General features: G+C 45.1%; 1 protein-coding gene and 1 long non-coding RNA gene across 5 annotated transcripts in view; one reads left to right on the top strand and one right to left on the bottom strand.

Moving 5' to 3' along the window:
* The window catches only part of TMEM266 (transmembrane protein 266), an 84,509-nt gene that overhangs the window by 19,211 nt on the left and 50,830 nt on the right, over positions 1 to 14,468 (bottom strand). For all 4 annotated transcript variants that reach the window (XM_064389721.1, XM_064389722.1, XM_064389723.1 and 1 more), the window contains 3 exons: positions 11,715 to 11,771; positions 9,830 to 9,968; positions 8,200 to 8,315 (listed from right to left, as the gene is read on the bottom strand). In XM_064389721.1, coding sequence (XP_064245791.1) covers positions 8,200 to 8,315; positions 9,830 to 9,968; positions 11,715 to 11,771 — 312 coding nt within the window. The remainder of the gene's footprint in view (positions 1 to 8,199; positions 8,316 to 9,829; positions 9,969 to 11,714; positions 11,772 to 14,468) is intronic.
* LOC135280713 (uncharacterized) lies at positions 2,682 to 6,044 on the top strand. Its single transcript, XR_010347571.1, has 4 exons — positions 2,682 to 3,057; positions 3,410 to 3,486; positions 3,600 to 3,678; positions 4,012 to 6,044. It is a non-coding gene; the product is annotated as an uncharacterized LOC135280713 (long non-coding RNA).

Here is a 14,468-nt window from a genome sequence, read left to right as displayed (position 1 = left end):
TGTTTTTTGGAGAGGCTGCAGAGACCCTTTATACCCTTATATAAGCAGGAAAAAACTCCCTGTGCCACACAGCACAGCTGTGGGGCTGCAAGGAAGTTTCTCTTTAAAAGAGTAACTCTTTAAAATCAGCAGTACAGCAGTGACCAAGTCATGTCTAATTCTAGAGTCTGAGAGGGAAACACAAATGAGGTGAGTAACAGGCAAACATTCAAATGTGGCATTGCTGAGCCTGCCCTGGTTCAGGGCCTGCAGAGCCACAGCAGAGCAGGACATGGCAGCTGCCACTCCACAGCCATGGCACACATGGAATTGGAACCTCCATGCTGGAAAACTGGTGTGGAACAGCCCTGACTGAGTGCACCTGGCTGTGCCTTTCACCCTCAGATGTGACTCAGATCTGCTTCACTGGCAGATTTGGGAACCCATCACTGCACTCCATTCATTCCACTGCAGTCAGACATGGTGCAAACAACAGGGAGGGGAAAGAAGACAGAATTTCCACAAATTCAGGAAAGGAAAAGGGATTCCAGTTTGCCACACCTGGAGTCCATCTGCTTTTCAGAGCATCTGGGAAGAAACTACAGTAACTGGAAGGCCCATTGCAAGACTCAAATCTAGAAAGCCAAAGGGCAGCTCAAGCTTTCCAGATCCCATTAAAGCAGCTAATCCAGGGCTCTAACAAAGCACACAGCTTTTCCTCCACCTGCAATCCCATGCACAGAGGCCTGGCAGCTGCAAACAGCTGGCTGCAAGTGCTCACTGCTTTTAACCAAAGTCTTCTGGCAGTGGCAGTCAGGAGTCAGGTGGAATCAGCAAATGTCAAAATACTGCCCTGCTCCCTGATTTCCTGCAACGAAGCCTCCATGGCAGATTCGTGTTATTGTGTTAACCTATTGCTAGGAAGGACTGGCACTGCTAACTCTGTTCCCAGCCAGCCTGAAGCATCCTGAAGCTCAAGGTGCTTGTGCCAGTATGAACATAGGGATTTCAGGTTTTATCGCTGCTGACTAGAGAAAAACAAGGAATCACAAGGAATACCTGACATTCCACCTTTAAAGAGAGAAAGAACCCTTTGGTTTAATGGAAGAAATGCATTCAAACAAATTAGGCAAAAAAGAAATTTGGAGATTTTTTTTTCATGTTGTCTTGCTCAAACATAATTTCTGTTCTTCTACATTTCACCCTTCAAAAACATTTACATGTGTCAGAAAAAGAAATAACTGTCATTGAAATGCTTAATTCTGGCCCAGAGTTATGGTACGATTTCCTTTTTTCATGCAAGACAAAAAATGTGGCAGGTATTTTTTCAAACAAATAGACAGAACTAGCTAAAAGTCAGCTCAATAACTATGTCTGCTTTAAGGAGCTTCAGCATTTACAAAGCTTTGCTGAGCAGTGTAACAATCAGAAGCCTGAATGCATCACTGCGTTACACAGGTGTGAAGGAGAAGGAGGCCACAGCAGAAACGGGGAGAGCCACACTCCACCTGTGCACTCAGTTCCTGGGGACAAAGTGAGCATTTCCAACTGGCACAGGTCACTGTGCGAGCATTTCCAACCGGCACAGGTCACTGTGCGAGCATTTCCAACCGGCACAGGTCACTGTGCGAGCATTTCCAAGCAGCACAGGTCACTGTGCGAGCATTTCCAAGCAGCACAGGTCACTGTGCGAGCATTTCCAACCGGCACAGGTCACTGTGCGAGCATTTCCAACCGGCACAGGTCACTGTGCGAGCATTTCCAAGCGGCACAGGTCACTGTGTGAGCATTTCCGAGCAGCACAGGTCACTGTGCGAGCATTTCCAACCGGCACAGGTCACTGTGCGAGCGTTTCCAACCGGCACAGGTCACTGTGCGAGCATTTCCGAGCAGCACAGGTCACTGTGCGAGCATTTCCAACCGGCACAGGTCCCTGCCAGCGCTCCCAGCCCGCAGGGCCGGGCACAGCCCCGGACTGTCCCTCCGTGCCACCGGCTCGGCTCCGGCCGCGGGGACACGGGCCCGCAGCGCCGCGCTGCTGCCACCTGCCGAGCACGGCGGGAACTGCAGCCGCGCCACCAACCGCGGGACACAGCGGGCACAGGAACACCGGGTATGGGAACACACCGGGTATGGGAACACCGGGTACGGGAACAGCGGGTATGGGAACACCGGGTACGGGAACACACCGGGTACGGGAACACCGGGTACGGGAACAGCGGGTATGGGAACAGCGGGTACGGGAACACACCGGGTACGGGAACACCGGGTATGGGAACACACCGGGTATGGGAACACCGGGTACGGGAACAGCGGGTATGGGAACACACCGGGTATGGGAACACCGGGTACGGGAACAGCGGGTATGGGAACACCGGGTACGGGAACACACCGGGTACGGGAACACCGGGTATGGGAACACACCGGGTATGGGAACACCGGGTACGGGAACACACCGGGTACGGGAACACACCGGGTATGGGAACACACCGGGTATGGGAACACACCGGGTACGGGAACACACCGGGTACGGGAACAGCGGGTATGGGAACACCGGGTACGGGAACACACCGGGTACGGGAACACACCGGGTACGGGAACACCGGGCACGGGAACACACCGGGTATGGGAACACACTGGGTATGGGAACACCGGGCACGGGAACACACCGGGTATGGGAACACACCGGGTATGGGAACACACTGGGCACGGGAACACCGGGCAGGGGAACGCACCGGGTATGGGAACACACCGGGTATGGGAACACCAGGCACGGACACACCGGGCACGGACACAGCAGGTATGGGAACACACTGGACATGGGACACACTGGGCACGGAACACACCAGGCAGAGGAACACACCGGGTACGGGAACACCGTAACAGACACCGAACTGGGCTCCATTGTCACCCTGTCACAGACACCGGACTGGGGCACTGGTGTCACCCTGTCACAGCTACCAATCTGGGTGCCAGTGTCACCCTGTCACCGAGCCCAGGTACCAATGGCCCTTGTCACAGAGGAGAAACAGAATTTTTGTTCACAAAAGGCCTGGATCTACAGAGGCGACTGGTCCGGTAGGAATTGTTTCCCAAGCATTATCCCAGGATCCTGCAGGCTGACGCTGGAACAGTGTCAGCCACTCAAAGCAACCCCTAAACCAAAGGTTGAGTCTAAGGGCGTGTTCCTTACAGGTGAAATGCAGCGAGAGGCTGCATGAGCAAATTAGGTTGTAGGTGCTTCTATCTACTGAAGATTATATTGCACACTGACCTCAGGCAGCTCTAATGTGTACAAGAGCTAATGAGATTGCTCTGACTTCATTCAGGCAGTCCAGAGCAGCTAAAATAAATCATTAGAAGGTATATGTAACAGTCTTTTTAAGGTAAAATTCTGGGCCAAGGGAACACGTCAAATTTCTGTTTGCAGTAGGAGCTGATGTAGTGACCTGAGTGTACACCTGGACCAGCACAGCTGGACTGAGGAAACCACAGTCTGTACTTCAGGTACACCATCCTTCCCTCAGCCTGCAGGGCAGGGGCACACTGCACATATCATCAGACGACAAAAAAAGGGCATATAAACTTAAACACATACTTTGATTTATTTTAACTCATAGGTATCAGCTCTGTGGAAGAACCTTGCAAATCTCAAAGAGAGCCGGTGAGCAAACAAATGCTCTTGTGTTGAAGATAAAGGTAAACCACCTCCTGACACCTACAACATTCTTGTTCCTTAATTACAAATACTTTGGAAGCTTCTGGTGGGTATTTACCAGTAAGTTCCAACATACTCTGTAACGGAAAAATATTTTTGGAAACTTCATAGAATCCCAGCATAATGTAAGCTGCAATGGAACTGGGAGAGCCATCTAATCCAACATCTTGCTTAAAGCAGCTCCATTTAGCTCAGGTTGTCCTCTCAAATTCTGACTATCTCCAGGCTGTGTGTACACAGCACCACCTCCCTGGCAAGATGCTCCTGTGCTTGCCCATTCTCACAATGAAAATGTTTGTTCTTGTATTTCACAGAAAGTTTGCACGTCTCTGTGCACCTCTGAGAACTGTCTGGGTACACCCACCACGATGCAGCTGAAGACAGCAACAAAGGTGTAATACATGTGGTTGATGTGAAAATACACTCATTACCAAGAAAAAGGGAGATACAGAATGCTTTAGAGAAGAATGAATAACTAGATTGTCTGGCACGAAGATAAAGTTCACCAATGGGGAATTTAAACTTACCATTTTCAAAATCTGTTACATGTCCTCTTGCAGAACAAACCTGGCAATATTTTGTCAGGAAACAAACCAGAAATAATTATGGGGCACTCCTGAGCACTTCCTCACTGAAATAATGCATTAGGTGATTATTTCTAAGCAGGTAAATTGACAGAGCCACCCAGAGCTCTAGATAACATCTCCTTTCACATGCCTGGTTTTATTAAGTGGGCCACCCATCCTAGCTGATATTTTATAATACATATGCAAGACTCGAAAGAAGACTTAGCAGTGAATCACTGAGTACTCCCCTTTAATGAGTAGTTTCTGAGAGATCAATGAACATTTTAGCCAGAAGCTTACTTGTGTCTAGTGCAGGAGCAATAACTTTGCTCAATTCTATTAGTGCTGTCTGTACAGAATGCCCTGCCCTAAAACTCATCTGCCACTGGGATACAATCCAATGTTTATTTCCATTAGTTAGGCCATTGTTGGTAACAATAAAAATCAGGAGACAGTTGCAAACTAATGATTTATGGGTAGAATAAAACATGGGATGACCTTGGCTGCCTTCCATCCACCAAGAAAATGACTGGTAGTTAGAAATAAATTAAAATTATTATGAGAGGATAGCATATGTTATTTCTCCGATAGGTAATTTTACCAGCTAAATAGCCCTGTCATTAAACTGGCAGCTGTTGTACAAATTATATTCCAAGATAAAAAAAATACAGCTCCCATACTTGTTGCAGTGTTACGAATGCTGAAAACCCCAATTCTACAGGAACTGACAGAAAAGGAGCTCTGGTGTGATAAGGCTGAGCACATACTCCTGGCTGTGTTCAGCTGAATGACTCTTCTGAAAGCTAAGCAGAAAAGATCAGCTAAGTATATCTACTATCAGAAATGGAAATTCCTTTACAGGTGATTCCAGAGAAAAAAAGCAATCTTCCCTAACTGGAATTTGTAGCTAATGAAACTTCAGAACTTTGTTTTGCAATTTAAATTATTCTGATAAAACAAAACCATCAGTAATATACTCTGCATATTCTTGACAGTGACTGCAAGTCTCAAGACAGTGAGACTTCTTTTACCTTTACCCATTTTTAGGAATCCCTTATGTTCCATTCCTGCTTAACAATCTCTTTTTCTGGCCAACGGAGAATAAATAAAAAGCAAACTATTCAAACAGTTGCAGTGGGGTACTACACAGAACAAAGTGGTGGTCTGTGCAAGCATAAATTATAAATATATTCTGTTTTTCAGATGTACAGTTAGCCAAAAAGCAACATGTGAAAAGAGTTTCCATGTTTGCAAAAGTACATCTCCAATGTCAGTCAGGAATGGAAATGTACTTCATAGCTGTAATACCCCATCACTGGTCAAAAAAACCCCACAACTGACAAAAGGAGGAGAATTCAAAAAGATGAAGGGAGGTTGTATCTTTCCTGCTTTTAATTTTTAAAACAGAAATCCTGGTTTTGTCTGCCTAGCATTAAGCACCAGCTTCAAATCAGCATGGAACTTCTCAGAGAACCAGACACTAATTATTTTTATTTTAAATCCCAAGCAAAACAGGCTAACTACTTTTCCCAAATCCTCTAACAAAATAATTAATACTTTGCTTGAAACTTTCAAGATCATTTCATCTGCAGAATATGCCAGACCCTGAGAATTCCAACCCCAACTGCCTGAGCAGCAGCAAAGCAGTAAGAAACCAAACACAGGATCTCAGAAAAGGAAGCACTGGGAAACCTTTCCACCAAGAATGTTCTCAGCCCATCTCTAACTACTGAATAAATGCAAATCACCAGTGAGGTCACAAAGGTGCAGCACAGGGTGCATCAGTGCCTGCCCCCCCTGCTGGGCTGCAGGGCACCCCGGTGCCCTGTCTGCCCCAGCACCCCTGCCCTGGCACAGCTGGCACCGCACGGACAGGGCAGCCTGGGACCCCCCTGGCTGCTGCTCTGCTCTGGCACAGCCTGACTACTGCAGGCAAACCTTCCCTCAAAGCAGACCAGCACACGGAAACACCATGAACCAGCAGCCCTTTAGAAAGCTCAGGAAAGGTGATCAAAAGAAAAAGCAAAAACCTGGAAGAAATTTAGACATTAAATACACCATTAGGAGCCACTTTCCCCATCAGATGCTGTACACAACGTTAATGTGAATATTATAATGCTGACAACTTTTTCTTGACTGAATTATGAAGCTAATAATTTACAAAAAAAGGATGCAGTACTCCTGTCAATGTCTTATGTTACTAACTGCAGCAAATTAGTACATTTACCTGATATTATACAGCTGAGACAGTTGTTTGGCAGCAAGTCAGGCCAGTAACAGGGATTTAGCATGCTGTTATCTTTCTACAGACTGTATTTTTCCATAGCAGATGACACCTGAAGGCTGCAAGAGAACCTGCTCTGTTTTCTCAGATTTACTCCTCTCCCAGTGCAGCATTTCTTTCTTTGCTGTACAGGTTGTGACCATCAGAGCTGGGATTTAGGGCAATTCTGGTCAGACATTCAGGAGCACCTGGCTCAGAAAGAGCAGCAAGAGCTGCTCCTGAACCCCACCTGGGATCAGACTATGAAACTATAACATCAAAAATTGTTTAGAGATTGAGAGTGTTATCTGGCTGCATAGCAAAGTTCCTAAAAACAAGTGTTTTACAATTTATGATTGTCAAGACCTTTAATATGGTATGACAGACAAAATACTGCACTGGGACTCAAGAAATCACTGATTTCTCTCCCTTGTAAAATGAGGTGTATACCATTTATCTGGAAATTTCACAACCTTGACAGAACCCAAACCACCAAGTATCATTGTGCAAAGCTGTTATGAAGAGGACTGCAGTTTTGCCACCCAAGACAATACAGTTGGCACTTACTAATTTTGGGCAGAAGCCAAGCCTTAGGTTTAGAACTTTGTTATGGTTAATATGAGTGACTCAAAAGCAGTGTTATGAAATGACACACTGTTTACAATTCTTCCTAAAGCATCACACAGACAAAGCAACTCGCCACCACCAGCAGTTCATTGCAGAATCCTAGGCTGACATCCAGGCGATCTGGACCTAAACCTAAAAATCAGTTGGGGACCTAAATACTGATGTTTTTTTTATTTCAAAAATACCTGCCACAAGCCAGGAGTGGTAGTTGGAAGCTAGAAACCTCCAGGATTTATTTGGACTATATCTCATAGTTCCCCTTTCACTGAAACAAGAAGTAAATCACCTGGGGATCATCCTGTTGTGGTCTGATGGTCACCTCAACACTCACTTATCCCAAGCCTCAACATTCATCCCTGCTTTCTACTTTAAAGCAAGTTAGTCAAAAACTCATTTGCATAAGACAAATGGCAAAAACTCGTGGCTCATTGCCCCAAAAATGGTTTTACACCTTTTTCATGTAAAATATATTCACTTGAGATATTTCAAACTTCACCTTCCCTTACCTCTAGACTGAATCACTGAACATTTGGGGGCCTGGGAAGAGTCTTAAATCTTGACTTGCTTCCAGGAACTAGAAGCTTCTACTGCAACATTCTGAGCTTGCCAGGAGTCTCTGACTGACCTACAGGGAAGCCACCTCTTGCATTTAAAGCAGGGAAATTAATTCTTTTAAATTGCACATCCTTTCCCTAGGAATACTAGCTGCAGTCTCCAACAATGGCTTTTGTATGTTACTACTATGTCAAACTAGCTGTTCTCATTTAATAAATGACATACTGGAACTGTTTATTTTCTGTTCCTCACATTTGTTTTCCTCACCTCTGAAAACACGAGCCCAGCAGCAGAGGCAGCTGACTGCTGTTTGACAAATACCATGCTGACAATATCCTGGCTGCAGCTAATGCTTCTTTAGCACTGAGACCTGTCACCCCACAGCACAAGTCCCAGTGGTACTTCTCAAAGCTCAGCCTGCAGCAAAGTACATGAACTGTTTGACTTGCCTTGACAAGATATGCGTAAATAAAGACATAACTGAACTTTACCCCTTGTTCCTGGCAGATCTGGGTTAGTCTTTCCAGCTGCTCATCTTGAATAACTTTTGCCTTCTCATATTGCTGAATCATCATCTCCATCTCCACTTTCACTGGAAGGACATATGCTGGAAAACACAAATAACACTTAAAGCAACCCAGCTGTTATTTGGTTTTTTTATCAGGAAGAAAACCTTTACAGGCCAAAGAACATCATCCCTTTCCCTTGCATCCAGAGAACTAGAGTATTTCCAATAGAAGCAGAACTAGGGTACATTTTTCAGGGAGGGATTTCTCACACAGGAAATGCAGGGTCTAGATATTGTTTGGTCAGACCTCCATCTGCCTCCATGAACTGAAATGAATGCTGCCTGTTCTTCCCAGTTTCCATGCTAGTACAGCTCTTCCCCAGTGTTCACCACAGATTTCCTGAACTACTGGGTAGGAGGATTTTCTCTTTAGAGTCAGCCCCATTCCCTCTAAACCTGAACAGCACAGCTCCCCCAGGAGAAAAAACTATTCCACAGCCCTAACCATTTAATTCCTAGACTTTGTGGTTAGAAATCAGTCCTTAATGGACACAGCAGACTAAGAAAGATATTTTGAAGAAAAAAAAAGAGCATTTATCTAATATGGCTTTTCAAGCTACAGGCCAGTTTTCAATACGTTTTCTGAATGGCTCTAGAAATTTTGCTCATGACTTAACTATGGCAAACTCACACTGACCAGAAAAACTGGTCAATACATACTGCAATTAATGTTTTCTGAAGCTACACAAAATCCTGCAATTTTGTTTTATGCTTCAATCAGAGGGCTATGACCTCTCCTGAACTCTGAATACAAAGTTTCCTGGGCATTTAAACCCAGATCTGTTTAAACTCTGAACTCTGAACACAAAGTTTCCTGGGCATTAAACCCAAATCTAATTTTTCACACATCAGCAAAAAGGCCATTCATCTTCCCTAAGCTGCCTGAAGCTGCTGAGCACACAGTAACCTACAGTAAAGTCCTTGCTTCCAGCCCAGCCACAGACTCTGCTCTCTGCAATCTTGACTTGTTGGGGACTTTTCATCTCCCCTGGCAGATCCCCACAGAGGTCTGTGCAAAACACCACCAATATGCACTTCATTTCCAGGATACACAGCACTGCAGAGAGCACCTCCTGCTGGGAGTCCCCAGGGCAAGAAAATCCTCCTGGAATCCCACATAAAACTTATTTACTGACAAAAACTTTGAAAAGAAAGTCCCAAGACAGAGCTGGCTGCATGGTTATGGGGAGGGTGCAGCAAATATCAGCAAAGCAGAGAATCAATTATTTTGCAGCATCAAGAATGACAACTGGTGGCAAGAGACATAAAGCAGGTCAGGACATTTACTTTACAGGACAGGGGATAGGAAGGTGCCTAACAGGAAAACAAACCAATAAATTATAAAGGGTCCTAGAGAGCAGGAGATACAGCCATGATCTCCAGACCCACTCTCCTCCATGGGAGTCATAACTCTCTTCTGTTCAGTGCTAGCAAAATGTAAGAGAAAGGACAATGACAGGAACAGTGGTAGCAAGCAATCTTTCTGTATTTTTAAAACTCTTTTCCCAGCCTGCCAGGTGATGCTTGCAGCCACGAGCTGAGTCCCCACTCACCATCAATGATCCTCTTCACCCTCCAGATGCGCAGAGTGATGATAAGGCTGATGGCATCCCACGGGCTGCTGGGGCCATTAGCCACTGTTGAGGCCACCATTGGTGCCAAGGACAAGATTATGATAGCACCATCAAACACCTAGAGAGAAATCAGTTTTTTCAAACTTTTCCTTAACATCATATCCCTGCTGTTCCTCTTTGAAATCTTGAAGGAGTCCCTCTTTGTCCAAAAGAAATGCAATTATGTACCTATTTGAAAGGGATATGAGAGGTGGCCAAGTCACAGAAAGGCTGCATCCTTTTTAGGTAGCACAACAGAATTCCTGAGTGCTTTTTATGAGGTGAAGAAAGATAAACTGTGGTGGAAGGGAAGGGGGAGAGAAAGGTATTTGGAAATACTGGCCAAAATCCCCAAGGAGAAGTGATAGTCTAAATGTTATTACAGCCAAAGAGTTTTATCATCCCTGGTATTTATTACCTGTTACTTGGCATGGTGTCATCTAAAAAAAAAAAAAAATGCAGTCCCTGCTCATAGATCTTACTGTCTACATGAAGAGATCAAGAAGACGAGTAGAAAAAGATGGAACCAAGAGACTTAATGGCTCTTGGCCATGTCCTGGCTACTCACATGTGGGGATGGCTGTGCACCTACAGAAAGACTGCCTGCTCTCACTTGCATGGGGCAGTGAGTCTTGCAAGGAGTTTGACAATTGGCACTGCTCTGAATGACTTATGTGACACTGGCTGCATTGGGATTAGATCAGAAAAAGCAACTGTGCAAAGCATTAGACAGAAGTGAGCCAGTAAATGTGTCTCAGAGCAAAGTGGCAGCAGTGCTGTGTCTGTCCCACACTGGCCCAGCAGAGGAGAACAGAGCACCACGTTCTCATTCCTGCTGAAACCCTCCCCTGCTGCCAAGGCCCACTGATTAACTGTTTGCATAAAGAGGCAGGGCACGTTTTTTTTAACAACTACTTATTCAGAACTGTGTATAACAATTCAGTGTATTGAAAAGAAATACTTCTTATTGAAGCCACTCAATGGGTGGTAAAAAATATCACTATTCCAAATTACCAAGATGAATTATCAGAAACTGCTGCATTTAGCCTTAATAATAAGAAACTCTGAATTAATTATTTAAGTTTCGTTTATTTTTTCAGCAAAACAAGTTAAAATGTTTACAACTTCATTACAAAAATATGCAAGTGTCTACACTGATTATGCTCCAAGAACACCTAGATTGTCTTCTGGTTCTTCCTGCAGAGTAGTGGTTTATGAAGCAGTATCAAGAAAGAGCTTTTAATTTTCCTGATCTCCGGATTTCTGCTCAGATTGGGATTATATATTATTTACTACACAAGAATTTTCATTTCTTTCTCTACAAGAGTATATACATTCTATGTATTTTTTAATTTGAGGTACTGATTACAGTGCTTATCAAAACAATTTCACAATAAAAATGGGGGTTTTGCCAAACTAGTATTTACTACCAGGAAACCACATGCAATTTTTCAACTAACTCAACTAATTTCAACTCAATTATGGCAATGGGGATATAAAACTCAGGTGACAATTTTTACATCACAGGGTACCAGTGGTCAGTTAGACCAGCACAGCTCTAACAACAAAAGTCACACAAAGAGCAAGAAGACCAAAATCCCTCCCTTCATAAAATATTTTCAAATATTGCAATCTTCTGAATCTCTCAAAGAAAAAGGGACTGCAACACTCATCTATGGATAATGCACACAATGAAAAGAATGTGTGTATTTATCTGCCTTAAAAGATATTGTATTGCACCAGGTTAATAACAAAGCCATCTAAAGCAGTTCTTCATGGTCCTACTGGGGCTGCCTGGAAAACAGTACCAAGAGAGAGAGCTTACCTCTATTTTGTTTTCAATGTAATCCCATATGCCAAGGACCACAATCCTCAAAATTGTCTAGTAAAATAGATGAGGGGAAAAAAGATTATGAATGTTATTGAAGTCTTAGATAAACATTTATTCCTTTACTTATTTAGGGAATAATTTTTTGGTCTTATTTAAGCACTATACATTTCTTCTAAATAATAATCTAGAAATGGCTAAACTTCTATATTTAAAAAGCAGATATTGTTTCCCAACCAGTATATTGACTTAGCAAAACCTCCACAAACACATTCCAAGTTCAAATGCTCATCAGTCTTTCCTAAAATTTTGCTTTCAAATTTGTGGGATTTAGATTACCAACCCTCCCGAACCTCCCAACCCAAGCCTATATAAGATCCACCATGGGGCTCCCTCAGTCAGAATGGGAGAAAAAACATCTCTTTTCTGGCTATCTTTGATATGCCAGTGCTCACTGATTTTCTAAGATGCTTCATCAGCCTGAAGAGCAGATGCTCTTCACTGCAGTTGAAGGCAGTTGCTTTATTTTAAGATCCCAGAAAGTCACAGGATAAGGGAGAAAAATATCTCTATGATACTTCTCTATAAAGCAAAACTAAGAGGAATAAAGAAAAAACACAGAATGAACGAATGGTGAATTCCTATCAAAAATCCAATGGCACCTTTCCTAATTTTTAATTTGGCTTTCAGAAGACACAATAAAAGAAAAAATCCATCAGTCAACTTGCGATTGATATTGAACTCACATAAAAGCCTAATTGGTAGGGATGTTTCCTGCCAACAGCAACACGAAGGTCAGATTTTGACAGACATGAGGAGTGGGCAGCTGGGAGCCCTACAAGGGCCACCAAAATGCTACTTTCTCCTTTGAAGAGCAGCATAATGACTCCGTGCTCAGCAGGCCTACATGTGAGGGGGTGACCATGCCCAGAACTGGGCAGAAAGAAGTGACTCTTCACCACAAATACAAATCTTAAATCCCGAGCAGCTCTGAACTGATGCCAATCATTCCAGCAGTACCTAATTGCAGAACAACACTGAATTGTTCAGTCGTGCTCCTGTGTGTGGTTTTGCCAACCCCCACGAGCCCAGCTGCCTCAGCTGGCCTGGGGTGACTGTGCTCCATTCTGCTGGCACTGCAAACCTGGGTAACAGCACTCACCCTGCTCTGCCCAGGGGGACACTGCTGTGGGGCACATGGTGCTTCCAGAGCCCAGCCCCACAGCACCAAGGAGCAGGAAACTTTCCTGCCAACACCTCAGAAATGGGGTATGCAGAGGCACAGGCCAAGGCTGGCTGAGAAAGGGAGGCATGAGCCAGAAGACAAAATGCAGCATCCTCTTTACTCTACAAAAAATGATGACACTCTACAGAGACAGCAAGATCCACCAATGCTGCCAGTCTGTACTCCTAAAATCACTGCACTTCCAAAGCACTTCACAAATGCAGCATGGGAGTAAGGCTCTCTCCATAGTAACCTATAAATAAACCTCAAGGTTTATTACGTGGAGGAAGAGATGCACGAGAGCAGGTGCTCAAGTCCCTTACTGACCCCAAACTGGCCAGCACGATGTGATCTGACCCAGGCACAAGGTGTAAGCACACGTGCTGTGTGCTGACCAGCCAAGGCACTCCTGCAGCCACAGCTCAGCTCCTGAGCTGAATTCTGCCAGGAAAAGCATCCCAGCTCCTCTGCCAGCACCTCCCTCCCTCCCCACCGAGGAGCTGAAGTACAAGTGACTTGTGAGCCTGTCAGTTCAGCTGAATCTGGGGTGCATACAGGCTCCACAGCAGGCAGCCATGGGAAACACACGGGGACAAGCAGAGCCTTCTGAAAGGTTGGGGCACCACGTCTCCTACGGCCACCCTGCTGAGAGCACAGCTCAGGCTCTGCTGTGCTTGGGCAGTACTTACGAAGTGCCAGGTCAATAAGCAACTAACAGGATGGCTGAGGAGCCATCCTAAATCCTAACAACTTCACAAAAACTGAGGGTGAAAGTCATCCTTCCTTTGGACAGGTGTGCACAAAGGTATTTTCACTGAAATGAGGCATATGTGCACAAAGAAAACAGAGACATTGCCTCACAACCCTAAATATGATTTAACATTGGACTGGTGAGGGAATGTAAAAAGGTATTTTCCTTCCTGCTTTTTTAATTCCTGACTGCAGCATTTAAATCAGACCATGCTACTGCCACATTAATGGGTGTGAGCAGTTCCAAGGGCTGGAAGCTAACACAAATGTTTTCATTGCCACTCTGCTGCTGTGAATCAGCACAAGCCAGCAGTGACTGGAAGTCTGCTTGGCAGACATTTAATGCAGGATTGGGTGTTGGTGTCCAGCACAACATGCCCAGATGATCAGCAGCTTGGCTCTCAGCTCGAACAGGCACTGCAGGAAGGTGAGTGCAAGGGTGGGATGAGCCAGCTCCTCCGAGCCCAGAGGTGCACCCTTCAGAACCAGCTCGGCACAACTGGGGGTAAGCTTAGAAAACATTTATTCTGCATGGAAGCTCTTCAAGCTGTGCAGCAGCACTGTCACTCCCAACACACCCATCACCACGGAAGGGCCAGGACAGGCAGTCTGCCCTTGGTGACCCCAGCCTGGCCACCGAGGTGCCCCTGGGCCAGCCTGAGCCAGCACAGCTCCAAAGCAGCCCTGGCTGTCCCCACTCTGCCTCCGTGTGTCCATGGCACAGAGAACATCCACTGCTGCTGCCACAGCTCTCACCCAGAAAAGGTGGAACCAGA

The sequence above is a fragment of the Passer domesticus genome, chromosome 14 (assembly GCF_036417665.1).
Source record: "Passer domesticus isolate bPasDom1 chromosome 14, bPasDom1.hap1, whole genome shotgun sequence".
Lineage (NCBI taxonomy): Eukaryota > Metazoa > Chordata > Aves > Passeriformes > Passeridae > Passer > Passer domesticus.
The sequence above is the reverse complement of the archived record's forward strand: the minus strand, read 5'-3'. Positions and strand labels throughout refer to the sequence as shown.